Source organism: Filicampus tigris, chromosome 4 (genome assembly GCF_054856515.1).
Source record: "Filicampus tigris isolate MCC_2025a chromosome 4, RoL_Ftig_1.0, whole genome shotgun sequence".
Classification (NCBI taxonomy): Eukaryota; Metazoa; Chordata; class Actinopteri; order Syngnathiformes; family Syngnathidae; genus Filicampus; species Filicampus tigris.
In genome coordinates this window covers 19,296,563-19,314,777 of record NC_141220.1, presented here as the reverse complement: position 1 = coordinate 19,314,777, position 18,215 = coordinate 19,296,563, and the positions used below count along the sequence as shown (strand labels likewise).

Here is an 18,215-nt window from a genome sequence, read left to right as displayed (position 1 = left end):
CTGGTCCACAAAATTGAACTGCATACAGTACGTTAATACCGGTGAGATCAGCTTAACGAAAATGTAATAACATTAAGACCAGCGGGGGTTATTTTCAAGGTCAGTGTGGCACTATAGGTGTGATTTGACAAGCTTGTTAAATGAGAACGAAGGGCAAGCGATGAATAGCAAGAATGTGCAAAGGCTAATAACCATAATGGAGGTCCAGCAATGGCAGTGGCTCACTGTACCCAAAACATTTCCATTAAGGCAGTACGGCACCCGACATATATATTCATGAGACGGAGCTCTCTCTTCATAATGGGAACACAATGTTCTTTTACCTCCGGCTAGGACTTTTCTCCGTGACCTTGCACAGCTGCATCGATACACTCTGCATCCCCGGGGCCGTTGCCGCAGCCACAAGCTGAATGATAACTCATTCTCATGGTACTGATGTCAGTGGGATTCCCCAGTGCTGTTGCATGAGAAAGGGGTCGGTTGAGGTTGTTGAGCGCAAGGACCCAGGGGTCCACTGATCATACTGATTATTTTCTCTGCAGCGCACTGATGTGGAATGAGGAAAACTGGGAGCTTCTGACAAAAGCTTCATAATGAACATAAAAAAAAAAAAGAGGAGAATTACATTTTGGATGCCTTTGACCAGATAGTGATGAGTTCATCTATCGAACATCTATCTTCATCTGTCATCTATGACACAGGTGTCAAACTCCGGTTTTTGAGGGCCGCAATCCTGCATGTTTTAGATGTTTCCCTCCTCCAACTCCAACTGATTCAAATGAACAGCTCGTCAGCAAGCTCTGCCGGAGCCTGATAACGATCCCGAAAAGTTCCCATGGTCAAAAAGGTTAAGAAGCTGTGGGCTACAGTTCAAGTGCGACCATACTGAGGATTTAAGCATCATAGAGAATGGATTTATGGTGTGCAAATTAGCTGTAATTATTTTTCCCGTAGACATCGGTCACATTGCAGGACAGTGTTTATGTAATTTGTCAGTGAATACAATAAAGACAAAAAAGCAAAACAGCGCAGTACAGTTTGTCTGCTAGAGCCACAATCTTCAGTCAGTAATGTAATGACTGACACTTGAGAATTAGTGCTGCCTCCGACTGAATTGCATTACAGGAACCAAGAATAAAAAGCCAAATAAAGCAAGGTACATTTTGATCAGGTATCAAGCAACAGAGCTCCACCCTGTATATCAATATCAAGTCATCTTCTTAAAGACCAAATGTAAAGCAAACTTGGCCTTGGCCATCCATCCTTTGAGTAATACTAATGGCTTAAACTATTTTTAAGCATACTTTCATTGCTTTTTAACGACACAACCCACCCAGATTCATAATTAAAGCCATAGCAACGCCCTTAAAACGGAAGTCAACCCAAACATTTCTTTAAAGAATATGTTCTATGCAGGCCTACTAGTTGAAACAAGGCCTTTTTATTAATATTGTGTTTGTGGAATATGAGTTAAGCAGCAAAATCCACCTGCTTTTAGCCATCTGTGGGGGCGGCCATTTTGTAACTTCTGTCGACTGACAATGTCATCACTGTGTCTCAGGGCTCAGGTAACGACCAATCATAGTTCAGCTTCAGAAAACAGGTGAGCCATGCAATAAACACAAAGAAAATGTCTCGTTTACAACTCCCGACTGGCTGCAGGAAATTGTAAATATAGTAAAAAATAAAAATATAAAGATAGAGATCGGTATTTCAACCAGTGACATATAAGGGGGGAAAAAGAAAAAAAAAGCCAAAGCTCTACGTATGAGCTGGCATGACTTTGTTGATGAATGAACATGCCAAGTCCTCTTGGAAAACTGCCAATCAAGTCAATCTTACTATAAATTCACTTGCATTGTATGATTCATTAAATATACCTTAGTTGTGCCTACTAGTACGATTACAATGTGACAAGAAATAATGCAAATTTGACAATGTGGGACACCAACCCACTGTGACGTATGTGGCTCTAGCAGACTATGTGGAACAAATACCGATAGGTAATCTCATTGTAAGTAATTTATGGCACTGCACAGCATCGAATTTCAAACAATAATGCTAGGCTAATAATCGTAGCCTATTTAGCTTACCATTCTTACAATATCAAGGTCTCGTCTCCACTCCATGTCTGGTCGTTTGGGCAACATTTGAATCATCCTGAACATCTGGCGCGTACATGTATGGTTCAACATGCATTATGCCAACAACCTCCTCTTCCTTCAACTCTTCAAACACCTGGATCCCCTCAGATAAATTCGAAATATCGCTTTCTGAGTCCGTTTCTGAGTGGCACCCCTATTGAGCGCTGCAATCGTCGTTCATCTATTAACGTCGCACTTTCGGTTCCAAGCTCGTCAGCATCTCACTTCGGAAAAAGTGTGATTTTGTCAAATATATGAAAGAGAAATTATTTTTTTTATGCTTTCTTTTTCGTATAATGTTTAATTACTTTACTTAGATTTCATTTGGCATTTTCGGTAATTACTTCACATTTGGTCTTTAAGAAAGACCATATTCTGAATAATACTTTCTACTCTCTACAATTGAGTAAATAAATGATGCATGAGGAAAGGTGGTATCTTATCAACCCAGTTCACTTTCAAATGCTTAACTGGTTCTCCATTTTCATTATCTGTGCCATTTAAAATCACTGCCGAGCTTCGGGTTGTTAAGCTCTCATTCGATAAAGGGTCATATTGTGCCGATTATATCTGCAACTACTGTACATGTTCAATGGCTTGGTGAGAATGAAACAAATGCAGCAATAGCCTGATTTTTGGCCACCTGGTGTCTCTGAATGTAAGACAAAAAGATCCAGCTTGTAACTAAAGGGCAAGTACAAGTGTGCATATTAGACATGCGATTCTGCAATAGAGAATTGTGCTTACTTTATTTCCATGCAACTCCCACACAAGAAATACATACATATACTCAGAGGGCTGCAGTGAAATGTGCTCCAGGTGCTGGAATATTCTGCAAGCCTCTCTATGTCTGAGATGACACATCAGAGCTGCGCCCAGTTAATGGACCTGCAGAGGCGAGGCTCAGTGATCCCAAAAGGATCCTCAAAGTCTAAAATAGGTCCACAAATTGGACAGGTTTGTTGTTGTGTGAAATTGACTCCATGGAAATTCTAGAACTTGTGGAAATAAAGACATCATCAGCTGCTGGGTATATAAAAATGTATAAACACACACACGCACCTAATAACTTTACAGCTTTTACCTACAACTTTAATTTGTTGTGTCACCCATTAAAATGAATGGAAATGCTATTACTCCATTACCCCAAAACATGTCTAAAATGTTTTGATGAGAAAAAAAATAGCACTCTACAGTATTTTATTTCATAAAAACAATCAGTAAAGAAAACAGTTACAGTTTGCGCTTCGTGTTTTCATGCTTTAAAGCCCATTGTGTGTTTCATGGTGCGCCATTGGGTGTATGTGTGTCTTGGCCACCAGGGGGCAATATAATAGAGACAGTCATAACGAACTTAAGGGGAAATCAACGCAAACATTTTTTTTCAAGAATATGTTCTATAAAAGCCCACTAGTTGTAACAGGGCACTCTGATAAATATTGCGTTTGTGGAATAAGTGCTAATCCACTCGTTTTTAGCCATCTCTGGGGGCGGCCATTTTGTCTTCTGTCGACTGAAAATGACATCACAACTACTCACAACGACCAATCACGGCTCAGATTCAGAAAACAGGTCAGCCGCGATTGGTTGTTGTGAGTAGTTGTGAGGTCATTTTCAGTCGACAAAAGACAAAATGGCCGCCCACAGAGATGGCTAAAAACGAGTGCATTTTGCTTCTTGATTTATAATCCACAAATGCAAAATTAATCAGAATTCCGGGTTTCAACTAGTGGTCCTGCTGGGAACATATTCTTGAAAAAAATATGTTTGGGTTGACTTCCGCTTTAAGTAATTAGTATAACTAAGTTATTCGGTAAACTGCAGTAATATTTGTTGTATTTCGAATAGAATAAAGAATATAGTAATCATCCCCCTTCTATCGCGGTGTTACGTTCAAGGCCACCCAGCAATAGGTAAAATCTGCGATATTATTTACCCTATTTAAATACTCCCTAAATGTGTTTTTATGGCATTTATTTTTTTGAAAGCAATGGATAACAGACAAATATTGTACAAATGGTGTAAGTGAACCCGATCACTCTGTGATTACAGTAACCAAATTACATTTTTTCCAAACTTTCGGAAGTGCCACTGTACAATACTTACTAAACCACCGGCACATTTAGTTAAGATTTTTGGGACTTTTGAATAATGTGTAAGAGTCTTTATTTCAGGTTTAAACTTCAACAGGAAATGAGCTTGATGTTTTTATTTTTTATTTCTTTAATTATTGCTCGCAACCTAAGAAAAAAAATGTCAGAGCCATGGCTTGTATCTCAAAACATTTGTAACTCGGGTCACTTTTAAGTGGGGGTACCACTGTACCTTGAGTACGTTGAGAAAATTATTTCAGGAAGGTTGATGAAATGTGAAATCCAGTGTTTAATCTCACTGCGGGCTGGCTAAATTAATCCTCTGTGTGCTTTGACTGTGTGTGTTGAGTGATTTCAGTACCAGAAAGAGAACAAGCTGAAAACAGAGGAATACCAGAACACAATAAAAATAGAAAGTAGATGGAAGTGAGTAAATGTCGGAAGAAACACCTCACAACCAGTACATGGCCACACAAGTTAATGTGCAGTGATTTAAAAAAACAAAAACAAAAAAAAAAGCCCAAAACAAAAAAAAAAACATCCACTCACACTCATCTGAGGGGGAGCTAGGCGAAGGTCGTGATCCGGGATTTGGATCTTCTCTATGCAGCCTGCGCATGTTAGTCTTGTGATGTGAGCTTAAAAGGATTAATTTTTAGGCACAGGGATGACAATGTATAGGAATAAGGATTGTGAATATGCTTGGCTATGCGTGTTTATGTGAGGAGGCCTTCAACCAACTAAGAGTGTTTTGTATCTGCTTTTATGGTCTTGTTGATCATTTCTGGCATAAAGAAAAATCACGATCCCTAATCCTATTTGAGTAATTTCTCTATTTTATAGTCAAATTGTAAACATTCAGAAAGCAACCAGAAGCACAACAATGTTGTAAACATTAAATAAAGCTTCCAAGAGGGCTGAAACTCTTGAGTCTTATTGGTCTACCATTCCCATTCGAAGCATTAAGCATCGAGATATTATCTCCACAGATAAAGTACAAACAGAGAATTCAGGTCAGTGGGATGCTTCCCATCATGCCTCAGTGTCTATGCCTTTAATTATTCATCTGTGTTGAGCTCAGAGCACTTTTAGTGTCTCAGCTTTCAACTAAGCCTGCATCATATAACATTAGATGGACAGCTCTGCCTGCCTGAGTGCATTTCAGATCCCCTGAAAGGATCCTTTACTCGTGCCTGTTGTTCGGCAAAATTTAACAAAAACCAAAAAAAAAAAAAAAAAAAAAAAAAAAAATCATTCGGACTCGAGAGTGGTGGGCAGCATGAAAGGTTATATATTATATTATATTATATTATATTATATTATATTATCTTATATTATATTATCTTATATTATAGCTGTCCTGTGAAAAACATTTGTGTCCAATTTCGATTTTTTTTTTTTTTTTTAAATGTTCACGTTACTGCCATGTCTGTAACGCGGAAACACCATCCACATAAAAGTAAGAACATTTTAAAAAATGGACCTAAATGTTTTTCACATGACAGCGACGATATTATATGCCCAAGTGTGCACACGATCTTATAACTGGCTGTATTCAGAATTCACCTTACAGTCAACGTTATGTTAAAAGGGAGTCAGCACACAACTGCCATCATATAAAGTCCCTCTGATTAACCCCACATAAAGATCAGCAGTTAAAGTGGGCTTTTCCTGACATTTTTGTAGTCACAGCTTACAGCACAAGCCCGTCCGCAGCGCTTTCACAGCATTATAGCAATCTCACAGTTTAAAGTAATTAGTTAGTAGAAGAGTGCAAAAGAATTTCCAACGCATTATGGTAAATATATGAGATACAGTGAGGACTGAAGACGGTCATCAAATGGAGAAAATATGGCACGGCAGTGACATTACAAGAACAGGACGACCCGCCAAAAATCGGTGAAAAGATGAGAAGAAAACTGATCAGGGAGGCTGCCAAGAGGCTGACAGCAACACCAAATTCTGTGACAACAACATCCAGTCTTCTTCACATGTCTTTGCTATGGTGATAGGGTGGTAAGATGCAAGCCAAATAAAAAACATTTGAAATCGCCCAAATGGATGTAAGGTCTACTGAAACTTTTTTTCCCATACTTCTAAAGGGTATATTCGGGGCAAACACAACAACGTTAAAAGAACAGCATACGTAGCTACAAGTGAAACAAAGTGGTGGCAGCGTCATGCTTGGGGCAGTTTTGTTTGGGGTAAACAGTTCCAAACAGCAGTTATAGTAAGCACAAAATCTCCAGGCCTCTGTGAGAAAACAGAAACGGTCAAGAAAAGCCTACAAGAACAGCTGAACTTAATCAAGGGCATCGCGGCGTGCGTGTGCTGACTCCTATTTAAGAAGACTTTAAATGTGATTTGTTCATTCTGAACACAGTTACCATATAATCTAATCACCAATTATAAGCGGGTGTGCACACTTGCGCAAACAACATCATCTCAGTTGCTTCCCGTCTCGGAAAGATTTCTTCTTTTTCATTTCAGTTGAGTTGAACAGGTTATAGGTTACATTTTTCAATGTCACCGAAACCTGCAACGTGAACAGGGGTGTGAAGGCTTTTTATATTCACCACATGTGGCGCATCTATGGATAAAATACCCTGAAAACAGGAAACTTCTGTGAAACAACACTAAAAGTTTGCGGCGGAACACTAAAGCTGCAGCAGGACTCCTACTAAAACATGAGCTGAAACGTCCCGAGGCGAGCTACCAACCAAGGTGATTACCATCTTATTGCCATCATAAATACATCAAACGAGAATAAGCAGGGTCCCAGCTGTAAACAGCAGGCAATAAAAGATAAAACACACACGCACGCACCCTGAAAGAAGGTGAACCGAAGCAACTGCAGCGGTGTATTTGGAAGTGAGGTTCGATTGAGGCTACCAGCCTCTTGTGTGAAAATGTTTTCAAAGGAATGAGCATGTTTCATCCTCTTGTCTGGTCCATATCAAAGAACACAGATGGAAGTGGATCCACGAAGCCGAGAATAGTGCTGAACAATCAGCACCAATCACTTCATTTTGCCGACGACGTAAAGTGGGGCAGAGGTGGCTGATTTGCAATACGCAGGTGCGTCGCTAACTGGTGAAACAATTCACATTTCGTGCAGGACTTAAAGCAAAATGCATCGTTTTCCTCGGAGAATTCTACCCCACTCTGGCAGTAACGCGCTACATCAAATACAGATAATTATCAAATACGCTTGGATACTTTCCAGTCCACTCATCACTCTGCATGAAACAATTTGCAAGCAAACCATACCTGAGGCATGTGTGACACTGACTAAATATGATCTAATGTGACTTGAGGGGACAAGCTGAAAGTCGCAACAACAACAGCAATTTTGAATAGGAATTCAATAAGCGAGCATTTCTTTGCTATATCCCGACTTCACCCGAAATTTCTATAATCGTCGTCCTTTACTGTTGAATTAGACTACCGAGGCAAACGGTGGTCAACGCTACTGTACTGAATGTAACTGTTACCAAGGGAGGGAGGTTACATGGAAGGCTTGTAAAAAAAAAAGAAAAGAAAAGAAAAAAAAAAACAACAGAAAAAAAAAATTCAAACATGCCACACTTTTCATTTGGGCATCGTATGGCTTCTCCGAGGCCAAATTGTTGATCGCGGAGTGTGTCGTAGTTTTGTCGTTCCCGACAAAATATGCCAGGCCTAATCTGCAAAACCGTTTGTGATAGCAAATCTTGCCAATAATGGGACTAAAATATGTAGTCTGATCCAGGCATTAGCTAGTCTGTTGTTCCAAAGGAATTATAATTGACAACTTGGGTATGAAACTCATCTTTGCAATGAGGCTCTTGTCTTATCTGCAGTCTTTATCAAGTGCCTAGTTGCTAAGTATTATGCTACAAACGACCTTATTGGGGAAGCTTTCACTCTGAAGAGGATGTTTAGCATGTCCAGATCCACACTGAGTAAACAGCACTCGGAGCCATTTGTCTCCAAAATTACACCGTGGATACAATCCGACAAGAGTGCTCGGAAGTCGGTTTAACATTGGTCCAACTGTAACAACAATGGCGACCTTACTCAAAGGTGAAATCTCATGGGTCACAAAGGAAAAGCCTCCCCGGAGCACAGAGGCAATTTGCTCAGGTCCCTGATGGCAGATGTCGTCTGCTGTCCACGTGCAGGGTGACCGTGAGCGCACAGATGTCACTTTTTAGCAGCGGTCTAGAACCTATTCGACAATCCTGGCACAACCTCTTGATTGCATCATTTAAGCTGATTTAAACATCCTCCTTTCTAAATCTCTTCAGCATCATATCATGTTTTCATAACCAATGCTGATTGTTTTGTTTTTTTTGACGTCATATCTAGATAAAGGGGATCCACTTTTTTTTTTTTTGGTTCCAAAGAGCATTTGTGAGTTGGGGCTATTTAAAGCTACAAAGTGTTATACTGTACCTTTGTTCACATGCTGAAAAAAATAGACTCATTGTTGAGACGCTACCTGGCAAATGTACAAAAAAACGTCTACGGACCCGTTCATGTAACATGAACGCAAATGAGCCTGATGTGCAAAAGTAGCTAGCGTCCTAGCATAAATCTGTGCTCAAACCAATGTCCTACATCTCCAGAAGCATCTGCTGCTTGTGTAACAGCACAGGTGGCCAACTGCAGACAGTGCAAAGAAAGATTCTCACACACACGCGCAAACACATATGCACTAATGTTTTTATGCTAATGCAAGACTGGGTGATACAGTATCTTACTTGAGGAGCTAATGAAGCTATGACAAACTCTCTTGAGGGAAGTGTTTGCGTAGCTGGTAAATAAAACTTGCTTTGACACCAAACATCCTTAAAGCGGAAGTCAACCCAAACATATTTTTTTAAGAATATGTTCTATGCAGGCCCACTGGTTGAAACAAGGTATTCTGATAAATATTGCGTTTGTGGAATAAGAGTTAATCCACTCGTTTTCAGCCATCTATGGGGGCGGCCATTTTGTGACTTCTGTTGACTGAAAATGACATCACAACTACTCAAGGCTCAGGTAACGACTAGGTATGTAACGATTAATTGAAAATCGATATAAAAATCGATTCACCCCGATGAATCGATTCGATTGATCGAAAATCGAGTTGAGTTGAATTAATCAACAAAAATGTTGTTTTGAAACGTTTTTTTCATTCCAGATGCATAGCACATTTTGAATGTGTAGATCAAATTCTGTTTTTGCGCCAAACATCACTGCGTATTGCACTTGTGGATGGCTGCAGAACCACACTAGTGCACAGAAACAAGCATGGTAGCAATTTTTAAAAAATTGAATCGAAAATCGGGGACTGAAAATCAAAAATCGAATCTGGGCTTGTGAGTGAATCGTTACATCCCTAGTAACAACCAATCAAGGCTGACCTGTTTTTTGAAGCTGAGCCGTGATTGGTCGTTACCTGAGCCCTAAGCAGTTGTGATGTCATTTTCAAAGACAAAATGGCCGCCCCCTGAGATGGCTAAAAAGATGTGGATTTTGCTGCTTAACTCATATTCCACAAACGCAATATTAATCAGAATGCCGTGTTTCAACTAGTGGGCCTGCTCGGAACATATTCTTGATAAAAATATGTTTGAGTTGACTTACTTTAAGGTCAAGATCAGGTCGGGGAACTGTGTACTGCTGATGATGTGAACTGAGAAAAAAAAAGCAGCTATGTTGGATTTCCATCCATCCATTTTTTATACCACTCATTCTAGGGTCATGGGTCACAAGAGGCGGAGAACACCATAGACTGGTCGCCGGCCAAATACAGACAAACAACCGTTCACACTAATATGACACCTATGGGCAATTCAGAATCTTCAAGCACGGGAAGAAAATACAAACGCCACACAGGGAGGTCAAGAGCCAAGACTCAAATCCTAAATCTCAGAAATGTCCCGCAGGAATGCCGAACACTCAGCCAACCAATGTGCTGCCATAATGGATATCATTCCAAAGAAAATGGGTGGTTTCATACGTATAGGACGATATGCCAGAGCTTTCCGAGCAAATAGATGAAAAGTAAGCAGAGATCAGAGCTCTGACAAAGAACAATTAGTGATCTAAACAAGACGGATATTTAACCCAACCGTGCAGGTCTTGTGTAGGTTTCGTTGCTAATCATGATGGCGTAGCTGAGCAGAGTGCTCGTCATAAATACCGTAACCAAGCGGATACCAAACGTTTGCAAGTATGATGACGTTGATACTAAATCTGACTTTGTGATTCATATGCCAAACTGTTTAACTCCACTCAAATATAATCGCAGCAGTAAGGTAATCATTTCAGTAGATTCGTATTTACTGTTCGACCTCATGTGTTCTACAGAAAGGCAGAGAGCTTTAACTCACTCACTGGATGCTTTTCCACCCCTGGATAGCTCCAGATTTTAATGACCAAGTAATGATAGGGATCTAATAGAAGGCATCTCTGCAAAATAATGTCCATCTGGAAGCCTTTTAATGCTCTCCTGTGATGTTTATGCCTCTATGCCAGTACGGTAGGCCGTCTGATGGCTACTTAGTTGTGAGCTAAAATTATTTTGTCATCGATTTTAATCAGGCACTTAGCGGTCGTTCAGCTATTGAGTGGGATGAGAAAGTTCAAGTCAGCTTTCCACATCATCTGCTACCTTTCTAATGTCAGACCCCTGCTTTCCAAAAATTTTACACTGGAGAATGACAAATTGAAAAATAATTTGTGTACCACACTTTTACATCAACCAAGGAGGTGTTTGATTGTTAGGAGGATTTTTGAAACGATTTGTGTGGAAAGATTGCACATGGCCCAAGTAATAATTTGGGGTAAATCATCCCGTTTATGCTTTGGTTTATATTGCAAGATTTCCCTCGTCTTTCACTTAATTTATCACAAGGTCCCAAACAAAAAAAGTCAGGCAGTATCTTTGAAGATGTATTAAAAAAAAAAAAAAAAAAAAAAAAAAAAAACGGAATGTATTTTTTTTTTTGTGGCCTTGCTGCAACCATAAACATATACAGTATACTCAGTCGACAATGAAACAATGCCGTTTCCATTTGACTGCATGACTTTTAACAACCTGTTGTAAAAGCTTTTTAAATGTCAAAATCAGTCTGTGACCGGAAGAACACAGCTGCTTTTATATGACAGATCGCTAAAAAGTGCCTGACCTTTCAGCATATTATGCCTTAGAGTGCACTTCAATTCAAACTTTTTTTTCTTTTTGGGGGTGTGGTGGGGGTTGAGGGTGGTCAGGATGTTCTTTCACTCATAACAAAACACTGACATCTCCAAATGAAACCTTTATAGGTCACTTGAGTTTGAATTATTGCTCCAATACCTCCCTTAAGAGCTCTGATTGCTTAGGAGACTTTACAATCAGTACATATTGAAAATCAGACAGAAAATGTCATTAAATATAAGTCAAGGGTGTGTTTTAGTTCATTGCTGAAACTCTTTTCTTATAAAAATATCTTATACCGCATCCTGCAGAAAGGAATTTGATAGGCATAGATAGGATAGTATTCCTAACACCATTAAAAAAAAAAAAAAAAAACTCATTTGTGCCCATGTAATTTCCAGCGATGAGCTCAGGATTACACTGCACTGTGGGCTTTTGTTTGCACTGATTGATTTGTGCGTAAAGGTCATGCGGTTTTTGAGTCAACAGCATGCAAAATGTTCTCAATATGCTTGTGCTGCTTTGTTCCAGACATCATGCGATAATATTCTACTAGTGTGGTCGAGAAAGGGTCTTCAAAAGAGACTGCAAGACTTTCAGAGTCCTTCATGTTTTAGCCTTCACGTTGATTTGATATCAAATTGAGAACTAAACAAGAGAAAAGTCTCTAGAAGCTGAGAAATCCAGCAGCAAAGGACGCACGCGCATTGGCCGCACTCGCAACCCACCTTTCTGCTGCTTGAAGGACTGGATGGAGCCTGAGTGGTGCACCATTGCGGCGATCTGCTGCTTTCCCGCCTAATGAAATTCCTTAAGTCGAACAGCGTGTCAAACTACGACGTGGCTGTGGAGGTGTCCTCTCGGGTTCCATCCTGCCTAAAGAGCCCCTAGCTCTGACGATCCGCAAAGCGCAACAACACCTGTCTAAGCTCCGCATGCCCCCCCTCCGCAACTCGTGGCGAACCATCCGCGGCTGTTGTCATGGTGACGTGCGGGAGGGGAGGAGGATAAAGTGACGGGGACGGAGGGGGGTCAGGGATTGACACGTCGCCCCCTCCCTCCCTGTTTAACGCACTCTGAATAAGCGGCAGGAAAGTCACCCGAATGGGAGTTCTCAGCGACAAGTACGCTTATTGATCCGCGCATCGACCAATCGCCAATCATCGTCAACTTGCAGCCACACTGAAGCCGGCTTGACCCCCAACACGCAACTCGATGGCTAATGAACTAATAGTGCAGGCAAGGTAAAATTACATGGAACCCCAGTTGATTAAAAACAAACAAGCAGCAGATTAGTCTTCATTGAGCACATTGAGCTAACGTGGACACTCCATTAGGTACGCCTGCGCATTATAATGAAATCCAATCAAGTAGCAAGAACTGCTTTTAGACCCCTGGTGGACAAAGTATCTGATCTATATTGATAACTTTAAATGCATTCATATAGCCATTGTTGAGTAAACTTGGTTGAATAAAATATCACTTCATTTATCTAATTAAATACATAAGTAGCATTTTAAAAGTCACATTTTTTACATATATTATAAATGTAGATTTTTCTTAGTTTGAATATAAAATCGGTAATTTTATTTATAAAGATAACCACATTTACATTGAACAGTTTTAAAATGTTATTCAATCATTAAGTAATTTTTTCCAGTGTGTCACGATCTGTGTTTTTGTTGACTATTACATTGGCTTGATTAGACATCGTTTCGTTTTGTCTCGTTTTGCATTCTCTCTCATCCTTGTCTTTTCCACCTGTTCTCATCAGCCCTGTTCCTCATGTCAACCAGTCAGCTCTCTCCAGCCATCGCGTTTTAATTGTCCAGATGTGCCGCATTGTCTCTTAAGTTTGCTTGTAAGGCATTTTTCTTGAACAAAATGGGGACAAACCTCCAATAAGCGTTTTTCCCCAAAAATGGGAGTTGCCTCCCTAAAAAAAATTATATATATACATTGCTGTCAATAGGCAAATCCTGTTTTGTGAGTTTCATCATGTGACATTTGCAAGCTGAGCCATGATTGGTTGTTACCTGGAGCCTGGCAAGCCACACCCACACTAAGAAAGTGGATGTGGACACCAAGCCCTTCACCCCGGCTGGGCCTGTCCAATCAAATTTGTCGAACTTGCTGTGACGTATCCTTCGTGAGCAACATCATTCTTACGCGGTGGCAATCCACCCTCATAACATTCATAAAACGCGTTTTTTTTTTTCTGATGTCACGTCTCCTCTTCGCCGACTGGTTCATTGTTGTGTGTGTTGTAGTAAGGAGACATCCAAAAAAGGCATGATATGGCTCTCAAGGAACCGGAGTTCTCTACAGCTATCGCATTACCCCTTTTGGTGGGGAACAGCTCTTGTATTTGATCTCATCTGAATATGCGACTATTGAAGTGGCTGGCATGTTCAATAGAGTAACACACAATGACTGCGCCACATGTCAGAATGTTGACTGGCCAGCAGTAACAATGCAGTTACAAATTGACGCTGCATGCTTTCAGCTCATTCCGGCCTGAGCAATCTGCTGTGGCATCTCAAACTGTGAGCAAAAACTCCAACAATCAATAGACACACTGCTGTAGGGCAGCCCTTCCTGGAAGCTAATTGTTATACATTAGTCACGAAAATTGCTACTTACGTCCCGTAGTATAGCTGCTAAGCGGATATTAAAACCGATGGTTCAATTTTGCCTTATTTCTCGAAAGGGAAGACAGGGGACACAAGAGTGCACTTCATTTCTGTGCTAATCAGTGTGCTGCAGAATGCAGAATATGATGATTATGAGTTATTCCTACACCCAGTTGCATATCATAGTAAAACGATCCTCCTTTTTAAATGTATTTTTTAGTTTTTTTTAATCGTACCACTTCTCCACAGTGGAAACTGCATTTTCGGCTTGCAAGGTCACACCGTCCCTTCTCAAAGTCAGGCACAAAGAGCTCCAGTCAGGACCTGAACCCTGACACCACAGAGGCAGACGCTGTGATCTTGTCACTGGAACACACTAAGAACATGTACAATTTGGAGGAGAAGCGGACAGGTGCCATACCGATGCAAATACCATCTGCCGTCCTTCTCGCCCGCTGTTAAGATGTAGGGATGGCGACTTGCGGCGGGGCGGATGGCGAGCATTGCAACGCGCCATTTAAACGCGGAGCGATCAGCATTCCTTGTGCCGGGGCGCTTCATAAATAATCAAGCAGCTCTTATAGGGTCAGCCCCATTTAAAAATTTCATCTCTTCCTTCCCTGCGTGTTTAGATGTAGGTCAGATGACAGCACTGCAGGGTGAGCGAGATTCAGTAAAACTAAACACTGCCATCCTGAGGTCAATCTGGTGACTGCAACCTTCATGTACAAGGCTTTTAAAAAGTCTACTCACCCATGTTCCAACGCCATTTTTTGGGTGAAATAAAAACATTGAAAATTATTACAAAAACCTTTTTCATCATTACATTGAACTATAACCTGCTAAACGCATAATAATAAACTTTCCGAGAGGGGAAGTAAAAATAAAAGAATATGCCAAAATCCATATTAAAATCTAATTGCAACACATATAGCTAATGTAAATGTAACTTTCCCATGTGTGTAACTTAATTTGAGTGTATTGATAATTTTATATTCATGGTGTGCAGTCAGGGATTACTTATTTACTGGACCAATATCAGTTCTAGTATTAATATTAAAAAAAAAAAAATCTTGTTATTGATACAAATTAACCACAGGCAGATTAACCACAGGCAGTGATCTCCCACCATATAGTCGAAACATTTAACATTATACTCTACACTATATGATTAAAAATCCTCTTTACAAGTTAACTTTACCAGCCATGTTTGCAAAATTTACATTTTCCTTTTAAAATGTCAAAATCATTATTAAATCAATTAATCCCTGATAAAAAATAAATAATTTAATCTCAGTGTAATTTATGACTAGATTGTAAAGAAACGTTACAATATAGCTATAATAATTACTTTCAAATGCAAATAACTGGTAATATGAAATATATTACATTTTGGAAGCGACTATCCCAACACTGGTTTACAGAACTAATTTGATTGGAATTACTTGCTTGATTGCATCAACCAATTTCTCATTATTTTTTGGTTGCTTAGTTTGTGTTTATTTTCTGTACTGCTATGCTAAAATGTAAATTTTATGTTTCTTAAAGTGGGATGCAATTATGTATGAAGGTTGCTTTCTGTGCAGATCAACTTATGAAGTTGTTGCAGTTCTATTACTCACATCATTTTAAAATATTTCAATCAAAGGGATGTGAGTCCACATATCTCTCTCTGCTTGTGCGCTGAATTCAATAAATCAAAGGTTCCTTGCCCTAGATAACAATCCAAGTTAGGATCTAAGCTCGTCTTCAAACAGAGGTTAAATCAACCACAGTATTGTGTAATACACAAACCAACCATCCAACCATCTTTTGAATGTCATTGCCATTGGAAGCTGCTTCGACACCCAAAATCGGTTTTCGTCTATTCTTACGCGACTTGTCACATTAACAGAGATGTCGAAAAGCAGACCTCGGCGAGATGACCATTGTGCACGTCAGTGGCGCAAACTCACCGGAGGTCTGCTCGCTTTGGGTGTCTCCAGAGTGGGTGCAGGCGGGCGAGGAGCTCCAGGAGGCTGACTGGCTGAGGCCCGCAGAGGAGCGGCAGGCCCAGTTGTCCAGCAGGGGCGCCCAAATGCAACTGTCCTGATGACATGATCCTCCTGCACGACAAGCGCATGTCACATTGTCTCAAAGCGCAACCTGGACATATGTGGCAAAAATAGGCACGTTCAAGAATACGCATGAGCACAATAATCAAATGATCACAGCCTCCTATCATGTTACAGCGCTCGTGCATTTTTAAAAGGACTTTAAAATTCCTTTGTGTTCCCTTGAGACATGCCACTAGCAATTAGGAAAAAAAAAAAAACGTCATTGCTAAACTGTACACTCACAGGTAGGGTTACAAAATTTAAAGTTGGAAACTTTCTATGGGAACGTACAATGTTCTGCGCCTTACCCATTAGGCACAACATTAGATCGTACACCTGCACAACCTCATGAGCTCCAAAAGAAGACATTTCCATCGTTACAAAGATAATAATGCTACATTTCGACTGACTGTTTCAGAAGTGTTAATTCAATGATGCGCAATATTGTGATCGTAATAGGTTTCACAACAGGGGTCTTCAATCCTGCTCCTTGAGGCCTGCCGTCCTGCCTGTTCTCAATCCCTGCCCGCCGCAACACACCTGATTCAAATGGTAAAGAGACAGGACCGCGGCCCTCGAGGAACAGTATTGAGGACACCTGCTTTACACGATCAAGATTTAGGAGCTGATCACTGATCAGTGAGTTTTGAAAAAACGAAAACAGATCACTGATCCAATCAGAAGATGGACCAATCCATGCAATTTACTTAAACAATGTGTTCACTTACTGCACACTCAACTCCCTGCTATTCGCGGGGGATTGGGACCAGCCCGACCAATGAATAGCCAAAATTTGCGTGTAATTGATGCCCGTTGAGATGCATTGGGGGAAAAAATGATAACAATTAAACCAGTACAAAAATTCCTTCCAAATCGCTGATAAACATTCAGTACAAGAAAAATGGGGGGGGGGGGGGGACACCCAAATTCTGTACAAATATTGGGTAGAAAAAAAAACAACTGTACTGTATATGATAAGGAACCTCGGATTATGTACAAATACTGGAAAAAAATTGGAAAGAAAAAACAAACAAACACCTGTGTATGTTAAGAAACCTCGGATTATTAAAAATGGTAGCACAGAACATCCCTAGAATAAACAAGATTGTATTTGCTGTAACGTCTTGTTTTGCAGCTCCGATCAATGCTTTCATTGATCGATTGACAGATTATGACAACACAACTGATCGCTGATTTTGCATAACCGAAAAATATCTGCCAATCCGATCCAGCCGATCAGATCTTTGTAAAGTCTACATCGCAGTATACTGGCAAGTGCCCTGCATTATACCGAGAGCTGCATATTTGAACCCTTTCATGGCTAACCAAGTTGCATAAATATTAGAAGCGAAGTCAAACAGAATAGAAATTCTAAACATTCATTTGAATCCGTTCCCTGTGTAAACACGGCATGACAAGCGAGACATTTACATTCAATAAGGGGTTGATGTAATTTCGGCCAACAAAAAGTGTGCTCAGTATCCAAACAACAAGACTCGGTGATGAATCTCCATGCACAGTTTGGACTGCGGCCTACGTCACGTCACCTTGATGGAGCCCCATAAGAAAAGAGCCAGTGGCCAGACAGGCTGGTGCGCACAGTATTGGAACAGTGAATTTTGCCCATGACAGCAGCAGCAATCAATACCAGCACGGCTTGAAGCTTCAGAGAGGAAGCTGAAGCATTTCCCCCCCACCCCCTGATTAAGCATATTCAGCCAACTCCCTGTGGAGCTCGGCGGCCATTAATGAAGATTATTGCATCCAAAATGATTGACAAAGTGCAACGAGACATGCATGCTAGAACTTTTGGCAAGTGGTCAAATAAGAGTGAGAGTGTGTCTGTCTAATATGACTGCACTCACCGAGTGAAAAACTGTCATTAAAAATTTCAAAAGGCATGGAGACATTAGATTACGGGAGATCGATACATGAGCAGGTGCTTCCTAGATGAAATTCCTGCCTGGCTGATTATTTATTTAAACAAGAGACAGTACAAGGTCACTACATTCCTCGATTAAAGAAAATGTGCACCATGTTCCACTATTGAGTGGGTTGATTTTATATATATATAT

At 40.4% G+C, this 18,215-nt stretch overlaps 1 protein-coding gene across 3 annotated transcripts in view; it reads right to left on the bottom strand.

Moving 5' to 3' along the window:
* ano3 (anoctamin 3) overlaps positions 1-16,911 on the bottom strand; it is a 44,168-nt gene extending 27,257 nt beyond the window's left edge. For 2 of the 3 annotated variants that reach the window (XM_086027271.1, XM_086027270.1), the window contains exon 1: positions 12,140-12,398. In XM_086027271.1, coding sequence (XP_085883397.1) covers positions 12,140-12,185 — 46 coding nt within the window. In that variant the 5' untranslated portion in view covers positions 12,186-12,398. Of the gene's footprint in view, positions 1-12,139; positions 12,399-15,999 lie in introns of those variants that run through there. The other variant, XM_086027272.1, reaches the window with a different exon arrangement.
* Positions 16,912-18,215: the final 1,304 nt, after the last annotated feature.